This window comes from Haematobia irritans, chromosome 4, assembly GCF_050003625.1.
Source record: "Haematobia irritans isolate KBUSLIRL chromosome 4, ASM5000362v1, whole genome shotgun sequence".
In the NCBI taxonomy this organism is placed as follows: Eukaryota; Metazoa; Arthropoda; class Insecta; order Diptera; family Muscidae; genus Haematobia; species Haematobia irritans.
In genome coordinates this window covers 96,232,395-96,254,925 of record NC_134400.1, presented here as the reverse complement: position 1 = coordinate 96,254,925, position 22,531 = coordinate 96,232,395, and the positions used below count along the sequence as shown (strand labels likewise).

The following is a 22,531-nucleotide window of genomic DNA, read 5'->3' as shown; positions in this document are numbered from 1 at the left end:
TAGTATCAATTTATTTTTTAATTGGATCAATTAATTTTTTTAATTGAATTTCAATTATTTTTTTTTTCATTGATACTATAATTTCTGTGATTGAAGACGTTTCAATTAGAAATTAATTGCATCAATTAATTTCGAGATTGAAGACAAAAAATATTTGTTTCTGTGTAGTTTAATCTAGAGGTGTGCACGTGAGTAATATTTTACTCACGTTCATGCACACTCAAGACAGAAAATCTTACTCACTCATATTGTTTGGTAGGACTCACGCTCACTTACGAAAAGAAAACTTGTATTCTCGTATACTCACGCACGAAAATGTCGTGACTCACGAAAAATATCGTGACTCTTAAGTCACGGCAATTTTGTGTCACACGCACACCGAATGGTTTTAAGCTGAAATCAAAACAGTAATGTTTTAATAAAAACTTAAAAATGTTCCAAATTTTTCTCAACTAAATTAATTTAATCAAAAAATTAATTTTAACGATTAATTCTTTAATTAAATATATTTTAAAATTCAATCAACTATTTAATTGAAAATATTTTGGTTAAAACTTTATCTATGCTCCTTTAAAATCGAATATGAGTCTTTAGACCGACACGTTTGTCACATACATTTATTTTAATGCCGATTGTCGCAAAAAACATGAATTTTGTCTTAGTGTGAAAAAAGCTGACAGAAAAAATATAGCATATTTGCAGTAAACATTCAAACACTGAAAAAATGCATGCCCGGTTCCACAGATTTTGTCTTTACTTTAACAATTTTGGTATTGATTCCGAGCCAAAGAAGCGGAGAATTCAAGTAAGGATACTTTTAAGACACAATTCTCTTTTAAATTTGGGGTTTGTGTACTTGACTCTAGGAAGTAAATTTAATTTTTTTGTTTTTTAGCTTTTTTTCGTCATATGCTCCTTTATAGTCCTTTATTTTCCAAATTCATACAAGTTTATTTTCCAAATTCATACACGACTTCCAGTAGAAATTATGCTATGTTTCACGTACAAATAAAGTGTTGAAAAACATGTCCTATATTTGAACGATTTTTTGCTTTGTAGTCAAGATGCAAAAAGACAACAATTTCACTAATTTTAAAGAATTCTTCTGAATTATTAAAGTCAAGTTGACCTTAGCCCAAAAAAAATTTATTTCGTGTTATAATACCCATTTTTAAGCCAAATCACTTTATTATAAGGACACCACGACTTCATTGAAAAGTTTATCGACTTTTGGACAAGGAAAAAAAACTATATTAGAGAAATGCGGCTTTTACGCTAAGCAACATTTGCATTCGTATTTTAAAGACATTCGTATATTTGGCCTCACGACAATATTTTTTTCAGTGAATGGTCCTCAAATTTATCATACAAGTTTTATTATTTAAACGATCGAATCAGAGATAAAATTAAGGTTTTTTAAGTGCAATAAATAAATTTTATATTTCAAGTATATTTGTAATTAGTTTTTCTATTATAAATGGAAATACTTTTTAGTATTCGACTTTACTCTTTGCTCATTGTTTTTAATGACAATTTCCTCTTTACAGAAATGTCAATTTCCTCATCTCCGTCACCGGATAATCTTCGAATTTGCCTTGTAGGCAATGTAGTACAAAATGATGCTGCCGTCGAAGCTGCCCATACATTTGGTGTTCCCGTCATTACATCGGAAACTGGTCTGGAACTTATTAACGATTGTGATTGGCGAACATATTTCATACTAAATGAATTTGAAGGTCCTGTGTACGAAGCGATACACAAAAGTAAACAATGGTAAGTTAATAATAGTTTTTGTTTCTTAATGAATTTGTGTTTGGAAATGGAAATTTTTGTAATTAATTCCATTTCAATTTTCTCCTCAAAAATATGTTCTTGATAAGTGCAAATGATAAAATATTGTAATTGAGGTGATAAATATGTCGTCGAAAACAATAAAAATTAATTTATTTATAGAATTCTATGCAAATTTAATAGCTTATATATTGTAGAGCAGAGTCATCAATCCAACACCTCCCACATCAACTTCCCTTCTTCCGACCTGCTATATATATTTATTCAATTGGTACCTGTTGTTTTTTCTCGTTCGCTTTTGCGAAGTAGAAGAATATTGTATGCAAATTTTTATTTTTTTTACTATTCCATTTCCATATACTAATTGTATGACACCGACATTGTCGTTGCATTCATTGTGAGGTACACTTGGTATTCCATGGTGGTATTGCCGTTAGAATAGGTCGTTTACATCTTCTTTTATACAGAAAGTACAAGGTACAAATTTTGGCAATTTCCCGGGACATCCAGCAAAAAAGCGTTTCTAAAAAAAGGAGTTTGGATCCCCGATTTGAGAAGAAATTTGTTTATGTTTCATCTACACCCAAAAAAAAACCTTTTGATAATGTGTCGATGTAGAGACAGTGTTTTACAATAATTTTGAGCTTTTATAGTTAACAAATGTTTAAATCGTTTCGAAACAAGTTTTATTACTCAGATTAATGTATTTGTAATTTTTTGGTGAACAATTTGATCAACCTTGTATGTTTTATAGGACATTCCATTATATTTATTTTGAGGAAACTGATATTGAGTTATATTAATAGTAATTAAAAGGTCAATTAATATATTTTGGAAAAAGAAAATATGAAGAGAAAATTTTAGTTATTTTTTTATATTTCTTTATCGTTTTTGGCTGAAATCAATATGTAAAGTCTTTAAACGAATTTGAAAATGTGTGAAAACAAGCTCACTTTTTTTTAGTGTGTAAAGCTCAATGTCAATAGAAATATAACATGATATGACCTAATATAAATGACAATATGAATACAAAATAAATTTTGTACATACATAGTGTTATCGGCTAAAATGAGGGTTTTCTCGTCTTCGACATAGTCAAAATTTGATGCCAAAAAGTGTTTGGATGTTATTTTTATTTTTGGCCCCCAATATTTTTTGTTGGTTTTTAGGCAATGACATTGTTTGCTCTGTTGGTACCATTCATTCAACACTCAACGTTCACTTTGCTATGATCTTTTGTTTATTTAATGTGCAATTTTATTTTAAACATTTGAATAATTAAGTAATCAACAAATTGAATATATGAAACAATATTTCTACTACATATTTAATACTTTGTCAAGATGCATGATTTTAATATCAAAATTTAATTATTCTTTTAAGACATTAAAATCCATAAGAGGTAATAATTTTTTTAAGAAGAGCAATATAGTTTAGTATGAAATATGGATGATTGCACAGAAAAAAAAGTAAGCTGTTTTATAGCAAGAATGAACTATCCCGTGCGAAAATTCAACTAAACTCCATGTTTGGAGATTTCATAGAAAACAAGTATATACGGCCGTAAGTTCGGCCAGACCGCAAGTTCGGCCACCATGGATTGCGTAGAAATTTCTACTATAGACTGTCATCCAAAATCGAATTACTTGGGTTGCGGTAACACTTGCCGATGGCAAGGTATCTTAAAACTTCCTAACACCGTCTTTTAAATTGTATGTTAGCCCATACGTGGTATATATTAAACTAAAAAAGGCCGATTAAATACGTATATAATTCAGTTTTCTGTAGTAATACAATTTTGACAGCATTTTCTATAGAAATAAAATTTTAAAAATTTTTCTATAGAAATAAAATTATGACAAAATTTTCTAAAGAAATAACCTTTTTTCACATTTTTGAAAAAAAAATTTACAGAAATGAAATTTTGATAAAATTTTCTATAGAAATAAAATTTTGATAAAATTTTTCTATAGAAATAAAATTTTGATAAAATTTTCTATAGAAATAAAATGTTGATAAAATTTTCTATATAAATAAAATTTTGACAACATTTTCTATAGAAATAAAATTTTGACAACATTTTCTATAGAAATAAAATTTTGACAACATTTTCTATAGAAATAAAATTTTGACAAAATTTTCTATAGAAATAAAATTTTGACAAAATTTTCTATAGAAATAAAATTTTGACAAAATTTTCTATAGACATAAAATTTTGACAAAATTTTCTATAGAAATAAAATTTTGACAAAATTTTCTATAGAAATAAAATTTTGACAAAATTTTCTATAGAAATACAATTTTGGTAGACTATTTTTGGCTCGAGTCGCAACCATGATTACGAACCGATATGGACCAATTTTTGTGTGAATGGGGATCGGCTATATATAACTATAGACCGATATGGACCAATTTTTGCATGGTTGTTAGAGACCATATACTAACACCACGTTCCAAATTTCAACCGGATTGGATGAATTTTGCTCCTCCAAGAGGCTCCGAAGGTCAAAGCTGGGGATCGGTTTATTTGGGGGCTATACGTAAAAGTGGTCCAATATGTCCCATTTGCAATACCAACCGACCTACATCAAAACAACTACTTATGCCAAGTTTCCAGTTGATAGCTTGTTTCGTTCGGAAGTTAGCGTGATTTCAACAGACGGACGGATATTCTTAGATCGACTCAGAATTTCACCACGAACCAGAATATATCTACTTTATGGGGTCTTAGAACAATATTTCGATGTGTTACAAACGGAATGACAAAGTTAATATACTCCCATCCTATGGTGGAGGGTATAAAAATATCACCAAAATATTTCCAATTAAATAGTTGATTGAAGTTCAAAATTACAATTAATAAATTATTTGATACAATTAACTTTTTAATCAAGATGGAAACATATAGTTAATTAAGTTAATGATTGAAACATTTTAAATTTTTAATTAAAAAATTAATTGATACAATTAACCTTTTAATCAAACTCGGAAGACCAAGTCAATTAAAAAAGTGATACTTTTTTTTAATTGTTAACTAAAAATTCATTTCAAATAATCAATTTTTTGATCAAACTAAAAATACTAAGTCAGTCAAGAAAGTAATTGAAAATAGTTAAGTTGTTAATGAAAAAACAATTGAGTTTTGCAGTCAATATCAATTAAAATTTTAATTGAATCAATTAAAAAATTTATTGAAATTTGCTAAATCAATTAATTTTTAATCAAGTATTTTTAATGTCCAGTTAAAACTGTGATTGATACTATCATTATCGTGATTGAAGACATCTCAGTTAAAACATTAATTGGATCAATTAATTTCGTGATTGAATCTGAAATTTTTTTTGTGTGTTCCACAACTACGGACTTTTTCAGTGTGGTGCTAGAATAAAGAAAATCTAACAAACTTCTTACGAACTCATTTGAGGAACTAATGCAAAACCCTGTGAGAATCAATAAATATTTCTAATATGATATAATTACATAATTTTTATATGTACATGAAATGACAAATAAAAAATCGAGATAAAAATTTCGTATTTTGAGGGAAAAAACCTTAAATTAGAAATTGCAAACAATTCTTTATCGCCATAGGAAGTTCAAGATGGAAGCCGTTTTTTGAGTGTCTAATTAAGAATAACTGTTCTCTACACTAAAAAAAACAATATTGTAAGAACAAAGACTTCATGTGCTTAAAATACGAATGCCATTTGTTAAGTAGCATAGAAAACGCTTTTCTCTGATACGATGATGTTTATTTGACCAAAAGATTATAAACATTTAATTGAAAGCGGTTTGTCCCTAAAATTAGGCGATTCGACTTTAAAATGTGTGTCTTTACACGAAAGAACATTGTGTTGAAGTAAAAACAACTCAATTGTAACTTAATAACGAATAAATAAAAAAACTTTAATAATAATAAACTTTAATAATTCTGAACATCCTTAATGAATTGTTGACTTTTTTATTATGACTGTAAAACTAAAAAGCCTTCACAAATAGGAAATGTATTTCAAAACTTTATTTTAAAGACGCGTTTTACTTTAAAATCCATTGTTTATATTTGAAGTCGAGTTTAAATATTTCGAATTTTGAGATGCGGTTAATAAGTTTATGAGCGACTAAATAATTTATGTAAAGACAAAATCTTTAGAACTGTCAAAGCTTTGTTTCAGTGCATGTGATTTTTGGTCGTCCTCAGCTAACAGTATCCTGATGCAGTGTTGCCATTATTGGTGATTTTTGCCCAAATTGGGGATTTTCTTTTGTAGATGGGGACGAAAGTTTTGAGTGGGGCACTTGGGGATTTGATGAGGGTTTTCTAGAAATTTGGGAGTTTTTGTGGGGACTTTGTGAAATTGAATTAGGCCCCGAGCAAATGGAGCATGTTTACTAGCGATGGACACAGGGGTCCTAGCGCTAACCGATCTTTTACTGTACTTGGCTAAGATATTTTCTTACTATTGTGAAACGTTATCGGCTTCCCTGCGTACATCCCTGATTTAGACCATATATCCCATAAATATAGGTACATTTGATGAAGATGGTTAGTCAATAGATCTCTCATTTTCATTTTTCGAGCATTTAAAAGACGATTTGTGTGATAAAAGAAGTAGAAGTTCTCTGTAATCTGAATTAATTTTCTGATGACTGTTTGTATTTAATTATATGTTGATCACCAGTCTCCTGGTTTTCTGATCTGAAATGTTTATAATATCGAAGCTCGTAAACTGACAACGAAGACGTACCTTTTGTCCAATTTGTAAATTATTAAGAATTTTTGTAATGTTCGGTTGTTCCACGAATGCCAATAAGCAATTCAATATTTTTATACCCACCACCATAGGATGGGGGGTATATTAACTTTGTCATTCCGTTTGTAACACATCGAAATATTGCTCTAAGACCCCATAAAGTATATATATTCTGGGTCGTGGTGAAATTCCGAGTCGATCTGAGCATGTCCGTCCGTCCGTCTGTTGAAATCACGCTAACTTCCGAACGAAACAAGCTATCGACTTGAAACTTGGCACAAGTAGTTGTTATTGATGTAGGTCGGATGATATTGCAAATGGGCCATATCGGTCCACTTTTATGTATAGCCCCCATATAAACGGACGCTCAGATTTGGCTTGCGGAGCCTCTTGGAGGAGCAAAATTCATCCGATCCGAATGAAATTCGGTACATGGTGTTAGTATATGGTCTCTCACAACCATGCAAAAATTGGTCCACATCGGTCCGTAATTATATATAGCCCCCATATAAACCGATCCCCCGATTTGGCTTGCGAGGCCCCTAAGAGAAGCAAATTTCATCCGATCCGGCTGAAATTTGGTACTTGGTGTCAGTATATGGTCTCTAACAACCATGCAAAAATTGGTCCACATCGGTCCATAATTATATATAGCCCCCATATAAACCGATCCCCCGATTTGGCTTGCGAGGCCTCTAAGAGAAGCAAATTTCATCCGATCCGGCTGAAATTTGGTACATGGTGTTAGTATATGGTCTCGAACAACCATGCAAAAATTGGTCCACATCGGTCCATAATTATATATAGCCCCCATATAAACCGACCCCCCGATTTGGCTTGCGAAGCCTCTAAGAGAAGCAAATTTCATCCGATCCGGCTGAAATTTGGTACGTGATGTTAGTATATGGTCTCTAACAACCATGCAAAAATTGGTCCACATCGGTTCATAATTATATATAGCCCCCATATAAACCGATCACCAGATTTGACCTCCGGAACCTCTTGGAAGATCAAAATTCATCTGATTCAGTTGAAATTTGGTACGTGGTGTTAATATATGGCCTCAAACTCCCATAGAAAAATTGGTCGATATCGGTCCATAATTATATATAGGCCCCATATAAACCGATCCCCAGATTTGACCTCCAGAGCCCCTTGGAAGAGCAAAATACTTGCCATTCGGTTGAAATTTGGTACGTGATGTTAGTATATGGTATCCAACAACCATGCAGGAATAAGAAGTTTTAAGATACCACAACCCAAGTAATTCGATTGTGGATGACAGTCTTTCGTAGAAGTTTCTACGCAATCCATGGTGGTGGGTACATAAGATTCGGCCTGGCCGAACTTGCGGCCGTATATACTTGTTTTTATTTCTCATAAAAAGTTTTTACAAATGTATAGGGGATTTTTGTGAGGAGTTTTATTTTAAGTTGGGGATGAAGGCGTTGCAATTTGGGGACAAGAGAAAAATACTGGCATCTCTGCCATAATGCTTCCAATTCAGTGTTTCATGACATTTTCATATCACCAAAAGGTTTATTTTCCATTTATATTCTCGCATTTTCCATTATTGTCCATCGCATGCCACTACGTTTTCCCATATTTTTGACAACATATCGCGAAGAAAAAAACGATTAGACTTTTGACTCAATCCGATACAATGTATGACTTTCTCATACGAAATCCTGATCACACGCAGAGAAGCAATATGATGAAACAAAAATGTTGTTTTCTCGGCAAATATATACATGGTTGCGAAAACAGATAAATAATATTTGAGAAACATGTTCCGTGTCCACAGCCCAAAAATAACATTTTGCTCTTGAAACATGCTTGGGGTGATCATATTCCTTCTCCGTGTGCAGTCAGGTCATGCGTCATCGTTCGGAACAAGATATTTATTTCAAATTATCCTCGAGCACCAGATTTTAGAAATTTCCTCCGGCACCAAAATTTGTACGAAAATCACTCACTTAGTACTAATAGCTCATAATTTGACCCTTGTTGGTAATTAGTTTACTCTCCATTTTTTATTTGTTGTTATATTAGTATAATTATTATTTTGGTGTTGTATGCTTATGGTTTCAAATTAATTTTTTTTCGCTGATGTCACTTTGAATACTTGTGTTGTTTTTAAAAATTACTCGTATTATACATTAATGCTATTCTCAAAATTTATTTTTATTTATTTTTTTGTTTTAAATATTGCTCTTTACCATTAACTCAACCATTCTATTAAATATGATATAAAACATTTGGTCCACTGACCGTGTTTTCATTTATATAAAAAAATATACGAATGTGTTTAAATATTTGTCAACTACGAGACTCAGGGGCGAGGTTTATATACTAATATTTTGTTAAGAAAAAATGGCTAAGAATGATTCATATTTGATGCCTATTATTCTAATCAAATTTTGTTTGTTGAGATCTAAAGTTATAAAGACTTATTAAGGAGGGGTTGATATGTCAGGATAAAATGATCGTAATTTTTGGCAAGTCGGTCTATATCAATATTTATTTGTTTTTTTAACTTTTCTCTTTAAAATTGTCTTAAATTCGAAAATATTGCTTAGGTGTAATAATTGTTCCTTAAAATTACTAACTCATTTGTATCAAGTTGCGAATGGTGAATTTTCTAGAATGAACCTACAAAACACTTTCATTCATGGTTGGCTCACATTCACATTTTTTGGACAGCCATAGAGGGTGAGTGGAAATCTGTCATATATAGACAAAGAGCAGTTCTAGATGGTCTACACTAAAATAAAACGAAGCCACTAAGCCGAATTATTGTCGTTCATTAGAATTATTGTGTTTTAGTTTAAATTTCCCCCAAATCAATAAAATAATCTTTAGTTTACTTTTTGGCGATTTCGATTGGGGGAAAAGGTGCACGATTCTCGAAATTGATTGCAAAATATAAAGGAAAATGTCATAGATTTTTGAATACTGCATCCCTCACAATATTATGAATTAACAAAAACTTTGGAATGCCACTATCATTTGGGCGAAAATACAATGAGGGAAAAAGTAGTGTAACACCAAGGCAACCTATTTTTTGCGAAACGAAAACACTTGGAAATAAAATTTGACAATTTTACTAAAAACTCCGCCCCATCCAGAACTTCGTATGGCGCTAAGGACATTTTTTACAAATACTAATTGCAAGGGTTTTCTTCAAAATAGAAAATTTTCTAATACAATAGAAAAAATTATTAGATCCAAATAAATTTTTACTTATTTTTTATCATATCGGCGTTTGTACTATTTATAATGTAGTTACTACTCTCAAAAAAAGTGAATCCTATATTTCACTAAAGCCATTTTAGTTCATACAATTATTATGTCTTGAGAAAGTTTTCTTGACTTTAATATTTTTTGCGTACGTTAGTTAAATTAACTAAAAAGGGGGAAATTATACACAAATAAAGCATAAATGCCCATGTTCGCAAATCCACTTCCAGGTGAATGTTAATCAGTTCCACGATTTTGGTGTCCTACAATCCACTTTCCCGGAATTTTCGTGAAATCAATTCACTTTCAAAAGTGTTGGTCCAAGATGGATGTGTTTCCGGTTAAAAAAGTACTCGTGTAAAAATTTTGAAATGTTTTATATTAAAAACATGAGTTTTATTAAAAATGTGTCATGTTTTATTAAAAAAAAAATAATAAATTAAAATTAGTCTATTGATTCCACTTATTTTGATTAGTGAATTTTTGGGTGATTTGTGCAACCCAGCTGGTTACAGAAAAGTTCAAAAAAGAACGTGGAATTAAGCACACCAATTTTTCACGTTCGTGGATTTGTGGAAGTGGAATTGAAGTGGATATCCGAACATGGGTGAACATTAACTAAATTCGTGTTTCCCACAAAATAGAATTTTATAAATTTGTAAATTTTACCAATAATGTGCCCATCTGGAGCTTCGTATGACACTAAAGACATTTTAAAATTTTCTAAAATTAACCAAAATTTTCTTTCCTGGTGGGGTTACTGTTTTTTGAGTGTATTTAAATTTCTAATATTGGCGTATGGTATCCAGCTCTGGGGATGCGCTAGAGAAAGTATTATTCAAAGTATTCAAACACTCCAAAACAAAATCTTGAGAGATATTGTAAATGCCCCTTGGTATATAAGGAACAGTGATCTACATAGGGATCTGAAAATCAACACTGTAAGAGAAGAAATTCAGCAAGCAGCAGACAACTATGAAACACGTCTGCACCATCACATAAATCCGGAAATTCCTAAACTTTTAGAAGCCAATGTAACCCGAAGACTAAGTCGGTATAAGCCTCTAGATCTGAAGAGCAGATTTGCCCAGGGAATTGTATATTGAATCACAAGCTGCATCACATTCATAGTTAAACATATATTAAAAAAACTACTAGTTAGTCTTATATACTAAGGACTAATCGTAGTATTATACTTAAGCAGTTGTGGTATGTTTAAGAAATAAAAAAAAAATTCTAATATTAGCTTTCATTCTCATTCCAGACGAGATGAGAATGGAGAGGACTTGATTGATTCACAAAATATATCGAGTCGATCCACACTGACAAAAATGTTGTCCTGAGGCCAAAGATTTCTTGTCCTTAAATTACGAATTTGGGTTTTTCGTAGTGTAGAAGACGCATTTCTCTAATATAAAGTTTTTCCTTTGCCCAAACCCAGAGAAGGAATATGGTCACCTCAAACATGTTTTAAGAGCACCATGTTACTTTTTCACGGCGACCATGTAACATTTTCTTCATTAAAATATTCTTTTCTCATCAAACACAACATGCTTTCCGAAAATAGATACATAATATACGAGAAGATAACATGGTTTCGACAAACATGTTACATGATCTTTGTGAAAAAGTAACATTATACTCTTGAAACATGGTTGGGGTGATCTGCGTGCAAAAATAATATTTTCAATGTAGTCATTTTGTCCTTATAATTACTTGATTTTACTTGATTTTTTTGACTAAGGTGATCTTGGCTTCTGAAAAGGATAATTAATGGAATTATCTTTAAATTCGTTGTTTTTATACCCTCCACCATAGGATGGGGGTATATTAACTTTGTCATTCCGTTTGTAACACATCGAAATATTGCTCTAAGACCCCATAAAGAATATATATTCTGGTTCGTGGTGAAATTCTGAGTCGATCTAAGCATGTCCGTCCATCCGTCCGTCTGTTAAAATCACGCTAACTTCCGAACGAAACAAGCTCTCGACTTGAAACTTGTGCCAAGTACTTGTTATTGATGTAGGTCGGATGGTATTGCAAATGGGCCATATCAGATTTGGCTTGCTAAGCCTCTTGGAGGAGCAAAATTCATCCGATTCGGTTGAAATTTGGTACATGGTGTTATTATATGGTTTCTAAAAACCATGCAAATATTAGTCCATATCGGTCCATAATTATATATAGCCCCCATATAAACCGATCGCCAGATTTGGCTTGCGGAGCCTCTAAGAGAAGCAAATTTCATCCGATCCGACTAAAATTTGGTACATGGTGTTAGTATACGGTCTCTAACAACCATGCAAAAATTCGTCCACATCGGTCAATAATTATATATAGCTAACTTCCGAACGAAACAAGCTCTCGACTTGAAACTTGTGCCAAGTACTTGTTATTGATGTAGGTCGGATGGTATTGCAAATGGGCCATATCAGATTTGGCTTGCTGAGCCTCTTGGAGGAGCAAAATTCATCCGATTCGGTTGAAATTTGGTACATGGTGTTATTATATGGTTTCTAAAAACCATGCAAATATTAGTCCATATCGGTCCATAATTATATATAGCCCCCATATAAACCGATCGCCAGATTTGGCTTGCGGAGCCTCTAAGAAAAGCAAATTTCATCCGATCCGGCTAAAATTTGGTACATGGTGTTAGTATACGATCTCTAACAACCATGCAAAAATTGGTCCACATCGGTCAATAATTATATATAGCCCCCATATAAACCGTTCCCCATATTTGGCTTGCGGAGCCTGTAGGAGAAGCAAATTTCATCCGATCCGGCTGAAATTTGGTACATGGTATAAGTATGTGGTCTCTAACAACTGCGCAAAAATTGGTTCACATCGGTCCGTAATTATATATAGCCTCCATATAAACCGATCCCCGATTTGGCTTGCGGAGAAGCAAATTTCATCCGATCCGGCTAAAACGTGGTCATGGTGTTAGTAAATGTCTCTAACAACCATGCAAAAATTGGTCCTCATCGATCCATAATTATATATAGCTCCCATATAAACAGATTCCCAGATTTGGTGAAATTTGGTACATTGCGCTATTTAGTATAACAACCATGCTGCTAACAACCATGCCAATAGTTATATATAGCCATGTCTATAGTTATATATAGCCGATCCCCAAGGTTAGGTTAGGTTAAAGTGGCAGCCCGATTAAGATTCAGGCTCACTTAGACTATTCAGTCCATTGTGATACCACATTAACTAAAAGTACCTATTACATATGGGCACTTCTAGTTTTAACCGCTGAACCTTCTTGATTATTTTTCTTTGTTGAACCAACCAGATTGTTCCAAGAACAGTAGCAGACTGCTTAAGTTAACGTTTTCCAGATCCGCCAGTAATCTGAAGCTATATGCTCCTAAAAGTTGCTTGCGCTTTACACAAAATGCAGGACACTCACACAAGAGGTGTTTAATTGATTCTTTTTCCTCCGCATCATGACAGCTCATACAATAGTCATTATACTTCGCGCCAATAGTTTTTGCAAAATCGCCTATCAGGCAGCGACCCGTTATAGCAGATATCAGGAGTGATATCTGATGTCTCGAGAACATTAGCATATCTAGTGTGCGGTTTAAGTTGAAATGGGGCCATATTTGCTTGGTGTCGTTACAACCCTTGCAATTCTCCCATCGAACATTTGCCATCATAACAGCCTTCTCACGTAGCATGAGCTTGCAGGTAGCTAGGGGCATACCAACAAATTCTAGTTCCCCTGGAATATGTAAGGTAGTCCCTAGCCTTGCCAACTCATCCGCTTCGCAGTTCCCCGGTATGTTCCTATGGCCAGGCACCCATATTAGGTGAATATTGTACTGCTCAGCCATCTCATTGAGAGATTTGCGGCAGTCGATGGCCGTTTTCGAGTTGAGGAACACAGAGTCCAAGGATTTTATTGCAGGTTGACTGTCTGAGTATATATTAATGCCCACATTTTTTGGAACATTACTTCTCAGCCAATTCGCCACCTCTCTTATTGCTAATATTTCAGCCTGAAAAACACTACAGTGATTAGGTAATCTTTTCGCTATTCGAAGTTCCAGATCATTAGAATATACTCCGAACCCCACTTGTCCATCCAATTTGGAGCCATCAGTGTAGAAATCTATATATTCTTTATTCCCCGGGGTCTGTGTGCACCACGCCTCACTGTTGGGGATTAGAGTCTCAAACTTCTTGTCGAAAAGTAGACTCGCCAAAGTGTAATCCACTACGTTAGGCACATCTGGCATTATTTTGAGGACAGAACTGTGACCGTAACCTTTTTCCGACCACAGCGATAGTTCGCGCAACCGCACAGCCGTTGTTGCAGCTGACTGTTTGGCCAAAATGTCTAAAGGCAATAGATGCAGCACGACATTAAGGGAATTTGTTCCTGTCTTGCTGAATGCGCCTGAAATACACAAACACGCCATACGCTGAACTTTATCTAAACAAGTCGGTTTCTGAAGTGCCGGCCACCAGACTACAACACCATATAGCATTATAGGTCTAACCACTGCCGTGTATAGCCAATGCACAATTTTTGGTTTCAGTCCCCACTTTTTTCCTATTGCCTTTTTGCACGAGTACAAAGCTACAGTTGCCTTTCTCGCCCTTTCTTCAATATTAAGCTTAAAGTTCAGCTTCCTGTCCAAAATAACGCCAAGGTATTTTGCACATTCACCAAAGGGAATTTCAATACCCCCTAAGGAAATAGGCCTAACCGTGGGAGTTTTGCGATCGTTGCAGTACATGACTAATTCTGTCTTTGCAGGATTTACCCCAAGACCATTGTCTTTCGCCCATTTCTCAGTCAACCGGAGGGCCCTCTGAATAATATCTCTGATTGTGGATGGGAATTTTCCCCTGACTGCCAGAGCCACATCATCTGCGTATGCCACCACTTTTATCCTTTCTTTTTCTAGAGTAACCAGAAGGCTATTTATAGCAACATTCCAAAGAAGAGGTGATAGAACTCCTCCTTGGGGAGTGCCTCTGTTCACATACCTTTGTATGTTTGCTTGTCCTAGTGTGGCTGAAATACGTCTCTTCATTAGCAGTTCGTCTAACAGCCTGAGTATACATGGATCAACATTCAGAGTTGTCAGTCCATTTAATATCGAGCTCGGATGGACATTATTGAACGCCCCTTCGATGTCTAGAAACGCCACGATTGTGTATTCTTTGACAGATAGTGAGCTTTCAATAAAGCTGACTAGTTCATGTAGTGCGGTCTCAGTAGACCTGCCCTTCGAGTATGCATGCTGTCGTTTCGAGAACAAACTTGAATCGATGCTAGTTCTAAGATAAATATCTATTATCCTCTCCAGAGTCTTAAGTAGGAATGAGGATAAGCTGATTGGTCGGAAATCCTTCGCCCTCGAGTGAGAGGCTTTTCCCGCTTTAGGTATGAAAACGACTTTTGTTTCCCTCCACTTTCCTGGGATGTACACACAAAAAAAATTTTTTCTGATTCAATCACCAAATTAATTGATCCAATTAATTTTTTAATTGAAATGTCTTCAATCACGAAAATGATAGTATCAATCACAGTTTTAATTGGGCATAGAAAAAATTCTTGATTAAAAAATTAATTGATTTTTTCAGCAAATTTCAATTAATTTTTTAATTGATTCAATTAAAAATTTAATTGATGTTGATTGCAAAACTCAATTAATTTATTAATTAAAAAAGGTAACTATTTTTAATTACTTTCTGAATTGGCTTAGAGTTTTTATTTGGATTAACAAATGATTGTTTGAAATACATTTTTAATTAGTCTTCCGAATTAGATTAAAAGGTTAATTGTATCAATTAATTTTTTAATTACAAATTTTAAAATTTTCAATCATTGACTTAATTAACTGAATGTTTCTATCATGATTAAAAAGTTAATTGTATCAATTAATTTATTAATTGAAAAATTTTTCAACTTCAATTAACTTTTTAATTGGAAATATTTTGGTGATATTTTTTTCTGTGTATGATAAGTTGATACATCCTTTATATATCACTGACAACCAGGGGATAATTTTGTCAGTTACAGCTTGTAACTCCGCCGGAGTAATTCCATCAGGTCCGGGGGATTTGAATGGTCCAAAGCTATTTAGCGCCCATCTTATTCTAGTTTCCGATACAATTTCCTCGACAGGAAACGACCGCTGAGCAACTGTGGCACCGCCAGTACATGGTTCAACCGTCTGATTTCCAGGAAAATGTGTGTCCAATAGTACCTCCAGCGTCTCCTCACTGGACGTTGTCCAATTTCCCTCCGATGTTTTAATGAAACCTGGAGCGGAGTTGGTGGATGCTAGAACCTTCCGTAGTCTGGAAGCCTCGGACGTATTCTCAATACTGCTGCAGTAGTCATTCCAAGAGTTATGCTGAGCCTTTCTCAGTTCTCGCTTGTATCCTCTCAGATTCCTCTTGTAAGCGTCCCAGTCCTCAGGGGCTCTGGTGGACTTTGCCTTGTTAAAGAGCTTCCTGCAGGATTTCCTCATATTACTTAATTCCGTAGACCACCATGGTGGTCGATGTTTCCCCCTTGGCTTTCCTCTAGGGCATGCAGCTTTCAGTGAGATGTTGAAGGCCTTAGTAATCCGCTCCACTGCGTGTTCGATATCTTGCACATTTCTCATATTTGTCTCTGTTATTTCCGGTATCATCATATTGAACGATTCCCTATACCTATTCCAGTCAGCTTTCCTAACATTTGGCGAAAATATGGTCTTGGTGATATGAACATCAAATTTGAAACTGATGTAGCGATGATCTGAGAAGCTGTGTTCACTTAAAACATGTCACTCAGATATCATTTCATTCAGTTCTTGCGAGGCCAAGGTGATGTCCAAAACCTCTTGCCTGTTTTTAGTGACAAAGGTTGGGGCATCTCCCTTGTTGCAAACTACCAGATTAGTACGCAAAATAAACTCTATTAGCGACTCTCCCCTTGCATTAGTATCACTACTTCCCCAAATACTATGATGCGCATTCGCATCGCATCCCATGATGAGTTTCGTCTTTGTTTTCAGTGACTCCTCAACTAAGGTCTTAACGGCACATGGAGGCATCTCCCTGTCATGTCCCATATAGACCGAAGATACCCAATATTTGCATTTGGCTATTTCTAAATTGGCAACGACAGTGTCTGCATTGCACATTGAAGGAAGCAGAAACAAGTTAAGCTCGTTTTTAGCAATTATACAGGCTCGAATTACATCATTACCAGTATACTGCAATAGTTTGAACCCCGGAGTACTTAATTCACATATTTTGTTTCTATAAACATATGGTTCTTGAATAAGAACTATGTCTATGTCCCCTTTCATCAGGAGAACTTTTAAGGCAGCACATGCAGCCTTACAATGATGAAGATTTATCTGGAGGATCCGTAGGACCATCGAGATTTTCAACAACCGTCACATCAGCCGCTTCAATCGAGTCATCAAGAATGTCCTCTTCAGAGATATCGGTGACTCTCGCAATAACCATAGGTTCGACTTTGGTGAGTTCTGAGGCAATAGAAGCCTCCTCACGCATACGGTATCTATCCATGTCTTCAACTTTGGTATCTCCCTCGACTTCGCAAGAGGATCCGCTTACTTCTGATTCAGACAGAGGCTTGTCCATTTCTGAATCCTTTAGCTGATCGTTTTTATACACCTTCATTTGGATATAATGAAAGCCATAACATACACGGCCCTGGGACTTTGCCAGATGTGGCAAAGACTGAGTGTTCAATATAAACACTGCATGCCGTCTTGGTCCATCCACTTCATCCAAACGGCCAACCTTCCAATCAGCTGTTGGAAGATCTGGATTGCATCGTTTCAGTCTATTTAAAATAGATTCAGGGTCAGAAGGGTTTGCAGGTATCCAGGCATGTGCTCTAGGTCTAGCCGGTATGTCTTTCTTCTCGACTAACTCTAGAGCAGCTCCTTCCCAAACTTCACCAATTAGTATCAGAGCAGCTTTAAAACATTCTATAGACCTCTGGTCCTCAAATGCGACTAGCTTAAATCGTCCTTGATACCAACCAGCCTCTTGGTGTCGAGGATCTGGGCCGGGAAACTTTTCCAGCACCTGTGAGTAGACGACAGACAGAGCATTCTCAATTTCCCCCCATTTTTGCTTTGGAACCATACCGTCCAATGCTCCTTTATTAATGATAGCCATCACAAGGCTATCTTTAGCAACTGAGGCAAACGATCTTTGATCCCTTTTGGAGGATGGCAGCTCATCCGGTGATCGTTCCCTTTTTCCAGTCTCAAGAATTCCTTGAGCCCATTTTAAGGAATCGCTTTGTTTAGCCGACAGCGTGCTTGGGTCGACTGATCCTAACTTCTTTAGGATAAACAAAGCATTTCTGCGTTCCTTGAATCTCTTTCGTGAGGGATTACCTCCTTTTGATGTCGTTACCTTAGAAAAAGTTCGACTTGTCAGAGTGTCGCCACCTGTCGACCCGTCTACAGGTCGACTAATTGGGCCTAACTCTTGGTCATTGCCCAGATTTATAACTCCAGTCGATACCCGTCCACTGGGCCCTGAAGTTAGCAACCCAGTGGATGACTTGGAATTTCGCTGCATGGTGGCTTAATATCCCACCACACTTGAAATTCGTAGTAGGTACCTATTACGATGAGTTTATCCGCTATTGAAAAACACGTCCGTTCCGTTCGACGGTTGAATAGAGAAATCAGCCGATCCCCAAAAATAATATACCAAAATTTTCTTTCTATAGAAAATTTTGTCAAAATTTTATTACTATAGAAAATTTTGTCAAAATTTTATTACTATAGAAAATTTTGTCAAAACTTTATTACTATAGAAATTTTTTTTAAAAATTTTATTACTATACAAAATTTTGTCAAAATTTTATTTCTATAGAAAATTTTGTCAAACTGAATTATATACGTACTTAATCGGCCTTTTTTTGTTTAATATATACCCCGTATAGACTAACTTACAATTGAGAAGACGGTGTTAAGAAGTTTTAAGATACCTTGCCAACGGCAAATGTTACCGCGACCCAAGTAATTCGATTGTGGATGACAGTCTGTAGTAGAAGTTTCTACGCAATCCATGGTGGAGGGTACTTAAGATTCGGCCTGGCCGAACTTACGGCCGTATATACTTGGTTGCATCTTGAATACAAAGCAAAAAAGCGTTCAAAAATAGCAGATGTTTTGCAACGTTTTATTTTAAAAACGTTTTTACTTGAAACATGCCATAATTTCTAAAGCAGTAAAGATGAGTTAATTCAAATTTGTTTCCTAGTATCAAGTACGCAAAACTCCGATTTAAAAGAGAATTGTGTCTCAATTGTATCATTACTTCAATTGTTTTACACTGATAGAAAAAGTTTCGTTATATTAACGAAATGTGTCATTAAAACTGAGCTAATGAAACAAATTCGTTAATACAATGAAAATTTTCGTTATTATAACGAATTTTGTGTTAATCAACGTATCGTTTCGTACTATTAACGAATATTTTCGTTGTATTGATGAAAATGTTTCCTTATATCAATGAAAATTTTTCGTTGGCTCAATTTGCGTGTACTTCTTTGGCTCGGAATCAATACCAAAATCATTAGGGTAACGACATATTCCGAAACACTGAAAAGAGTACAGTACGTATTATTACTAGAATATAAAATCAATGTTATCTTCAAAAAAATTATATTCGCTATGCGATACTCTTTTCCAAACATTTATTTTGCATGTAATTAAACCCAATATAAAACAACAACTTTTGGAAATGGATTCAGCCCCCTTGTTGTCTACCTCTATTGTAAGAAGTCTGTAAATATTTACAGTCCATCATAATAGGCTTGTTTATATGGATGGACATATGCATCAACATCCACATTCACCTCATATCTATGTTGTATATATTAGATACTCGTATATTGTCATCCTGTCGTGATCTTAATTAATTTATTTTTTCTTTGATTATATATATGTATATCGTAAGTATATTACAAAATGTAGAAATTTTATTTCGTAAAATAATAGACAATTTTACACATTATTGGCGCCAATTTTATCTGTTGATATGTTTTCTAACGATACCATCTAAATGGGATGAAGATGAAAAAGACAACCTTAAGACAATGACATAGAAAAAAGTAAAAGTGTGATATTGTTTGGATACGACAGCGGACTTGATTGTTGCATAGAATTTTTATTGCTAATCTGTTGAATATTTCTGTTGTTGACGGACACAGTGGGAGAAGATTGTTAATTTCAGAAATTTTTAAATAAAATAGGAAGTGGTTTCTTTTTTATCCCGAACAAAAATTATGGTGCACTGAAAAAAACAGGAAGAAAACTTTCGGTTAATTTTAGAAAATTTTGAATATTTGTAGCAAAATTTAACTAAACAATATTACAAACGTTGGTATCACGCTGATGTCATAAAAATAAGTAAATATTTTTCGACAAATTCAAGAAAATTTATTGGACATAACTAAGTTTTTTTCACTTGTTAAAGAAAATTTTGTAGTTTGAAGGAAAAACTTAGGGTTCAAAATTGCAAGAATGTCTAGTGACATACGAAGTCCATGATGGACGCATTTTTGGTAAAATTTACAAAAGTAAATAAATTCTGAACTTTTTTGTTGAAGACACGAATTTAGTTAATCTTTATGCTTCATTTGAGTATTTTTTCCTTGGTTTTAGTTAATTTAACTAACATACACAAAAAATTATTAGAGTAAAGGAAACTTTCTCCAAACATAATAATTCCATGAACTAAAATAAAGTTAAATTGGCTTTAGTGAAATAGAGAGTTCACTTTTTTTCAGTGTGGTCATAAACATATTAATGGTCGCAATAAAAATGTTTTAGTCGTTTACTAAAATTGAGTTTTAAGCCATCTTAAAGATTCATGTTTTTGACTTTGTGGGAAATTTTTTTTAATAGTTCAGCAAATTCCTTTGTAGTATTGAAAAGACCCCGATTACAACTGTTAGCCATATCAAATCAAAATTGCAACTTAGAGAGTCTAAATTGTCTTAGAGAGTCTAAAAATATATATTTTATTCTACACACAAAGAAAAAAATTTTTAAAGATTTCTTATTTCAAGCAGTAGCGTTGTCAAAATTGTAGCAAATACAAACTCAAAAAAAAAGTGAACCTTATATTTTACTAACGTCAATTTAACTCTATTTTAGTTCATGGAATTATTATGTTTTGAGAAAGTTTCCTTGGCCTTAATAATTTTTTGCGTACTTTGGTTGAATAAACTAAAACAGTGGAAAAAAAATAATACACAAATGAAGCATAAAGATTATTCATTTATTTATTCATTATTTATCACAAAAACTATAATAAACATTAAAGCACTAGCTACAAAGGTTATCGGCTATAAAGATTACTAAAATCGTGTCTCCCACAAAATAGTTCAGAATTTCTTAAAATATGTAAATGTTACCAATAATGCGCAAATCTTGACCTTCGTATGACACTAAATAAAGTTTTGCAGTTTTTAAATCTTAATTTTTTTCTTCAAACTATGAAATTATCTTTAACAAGTGAAAAAAGTTAACAAGGTCAAATAAATTTTGTGAAATCGGCGTGGCGTCGGCTTTTATTATACAGTTTAGTTAACATTTTCTAAAATTAACCAAATTTTTCTAAAATGAATCAAAATTTTCCTTCCGGTGGATTCACTGTTTTTTTCAGTGTGATTTTTCCAAGACGAAGAAAAGATTTATCGATTTAAATATAGAAACGATATACGATACAACAATGGTTTGAAATTAGTAAAATTCACTCCAAAAATTATAAAAATCTTGAAATAACTAATAATGGAAAATCATCTTGACTGACAGGAAATGGGCCCTCTCGGTGCCTACGTCAACAAGCAAAATTGCAAATCTGGGGCTCGGAAAACACAATAGTTACGTTGAGAGGGCTCTCCATCATAATTGTGTAACTGTTTGTTACAGTTATGGCGCGGAATGGTCATTGGATTTACCAAAACGTTGAAGAGAGTAATGCTATACAAATATACAATACAAAAATTGTTGAAGAATTAGAGGATTTAAGAGAAGCCAGACTCCAAATAATTTAAATTAGAAAGAAATAATTGCATTGATGCTCAATGCTTTTGAGTTTCCGGAAAGAAGTGTGGCAGATGGTAGAAAAGAAACTATAGCGTTTAATAATTTATTTTATTCGATCAATATCCTCTTTACTGAACTCATGTTCTAAAATAGTCATGAACTGACCCTGCTAGGCGAATATCGATATACCGAATTCTCATCATATGATCACAAATCTATTGAAACAAAAAATTCTATTGGAACGAAAAAAGCGTGTGTGGCCATAGGGTCACGCTAGTACAGGGGCCAAATCTCCGCAGTCGAAATCGAGTACTTCGGCATCGTAATATAGTTTACGCGGACCACCACAGTCTTATCGAATTATTTCTGCTCCAAGTTGCACACGATAGGTAGTATGCTATCGAAAACAAGGTATGTAGTGATTTTTCCGCGGAAAATAGGTAAACAAAAAGAAACAAGAATTTGGTGAAAATGTAAGTATTATTCTATTTTAGCAAAATACATTTAAGAAAATATAATATTACTTGCATTTAGGGAAACGGATCAACGAAAGGAATGCTCAGTAGCCGCTTCAAAAAAAAAAAAAAAAACTGCAACAAAGTCAATGCAAAGCAGAAGGAGGTATTGGCTCAGTTTATGTTGGACCATCCAGACTTAGCCAAAAATAAG

At 34.0% G+C, this 22,531-nt stretch overlaps 1 protein-coding gene across 3 annotated transcripts in view; it reads left to right on the top strand.

Annotated features, from left to right (window-relative positions):
• pbl (epithelial cell transforming 2 pebble) overlaps positions 1 to 22,531 on the top strand; it is a 77,858-nt gene that overhangs the window by 33,585 nt on the left and 21,742 nt on the right. For all 3 annotated transcript variants that reach the window (XM_075304313.1, XM_075304315.1, XM_075304314.1), the window contains one exon: positions 1,548 to 1,773. In XM_075304313.1, the coding sequence (XP_075160428.1) occupies positions 1,548 to 1,773 (226 nt within the window). The remainder of the gene's footprint in view (positions 1 to 1,547; positions 1,774 to 22,531) is intronic.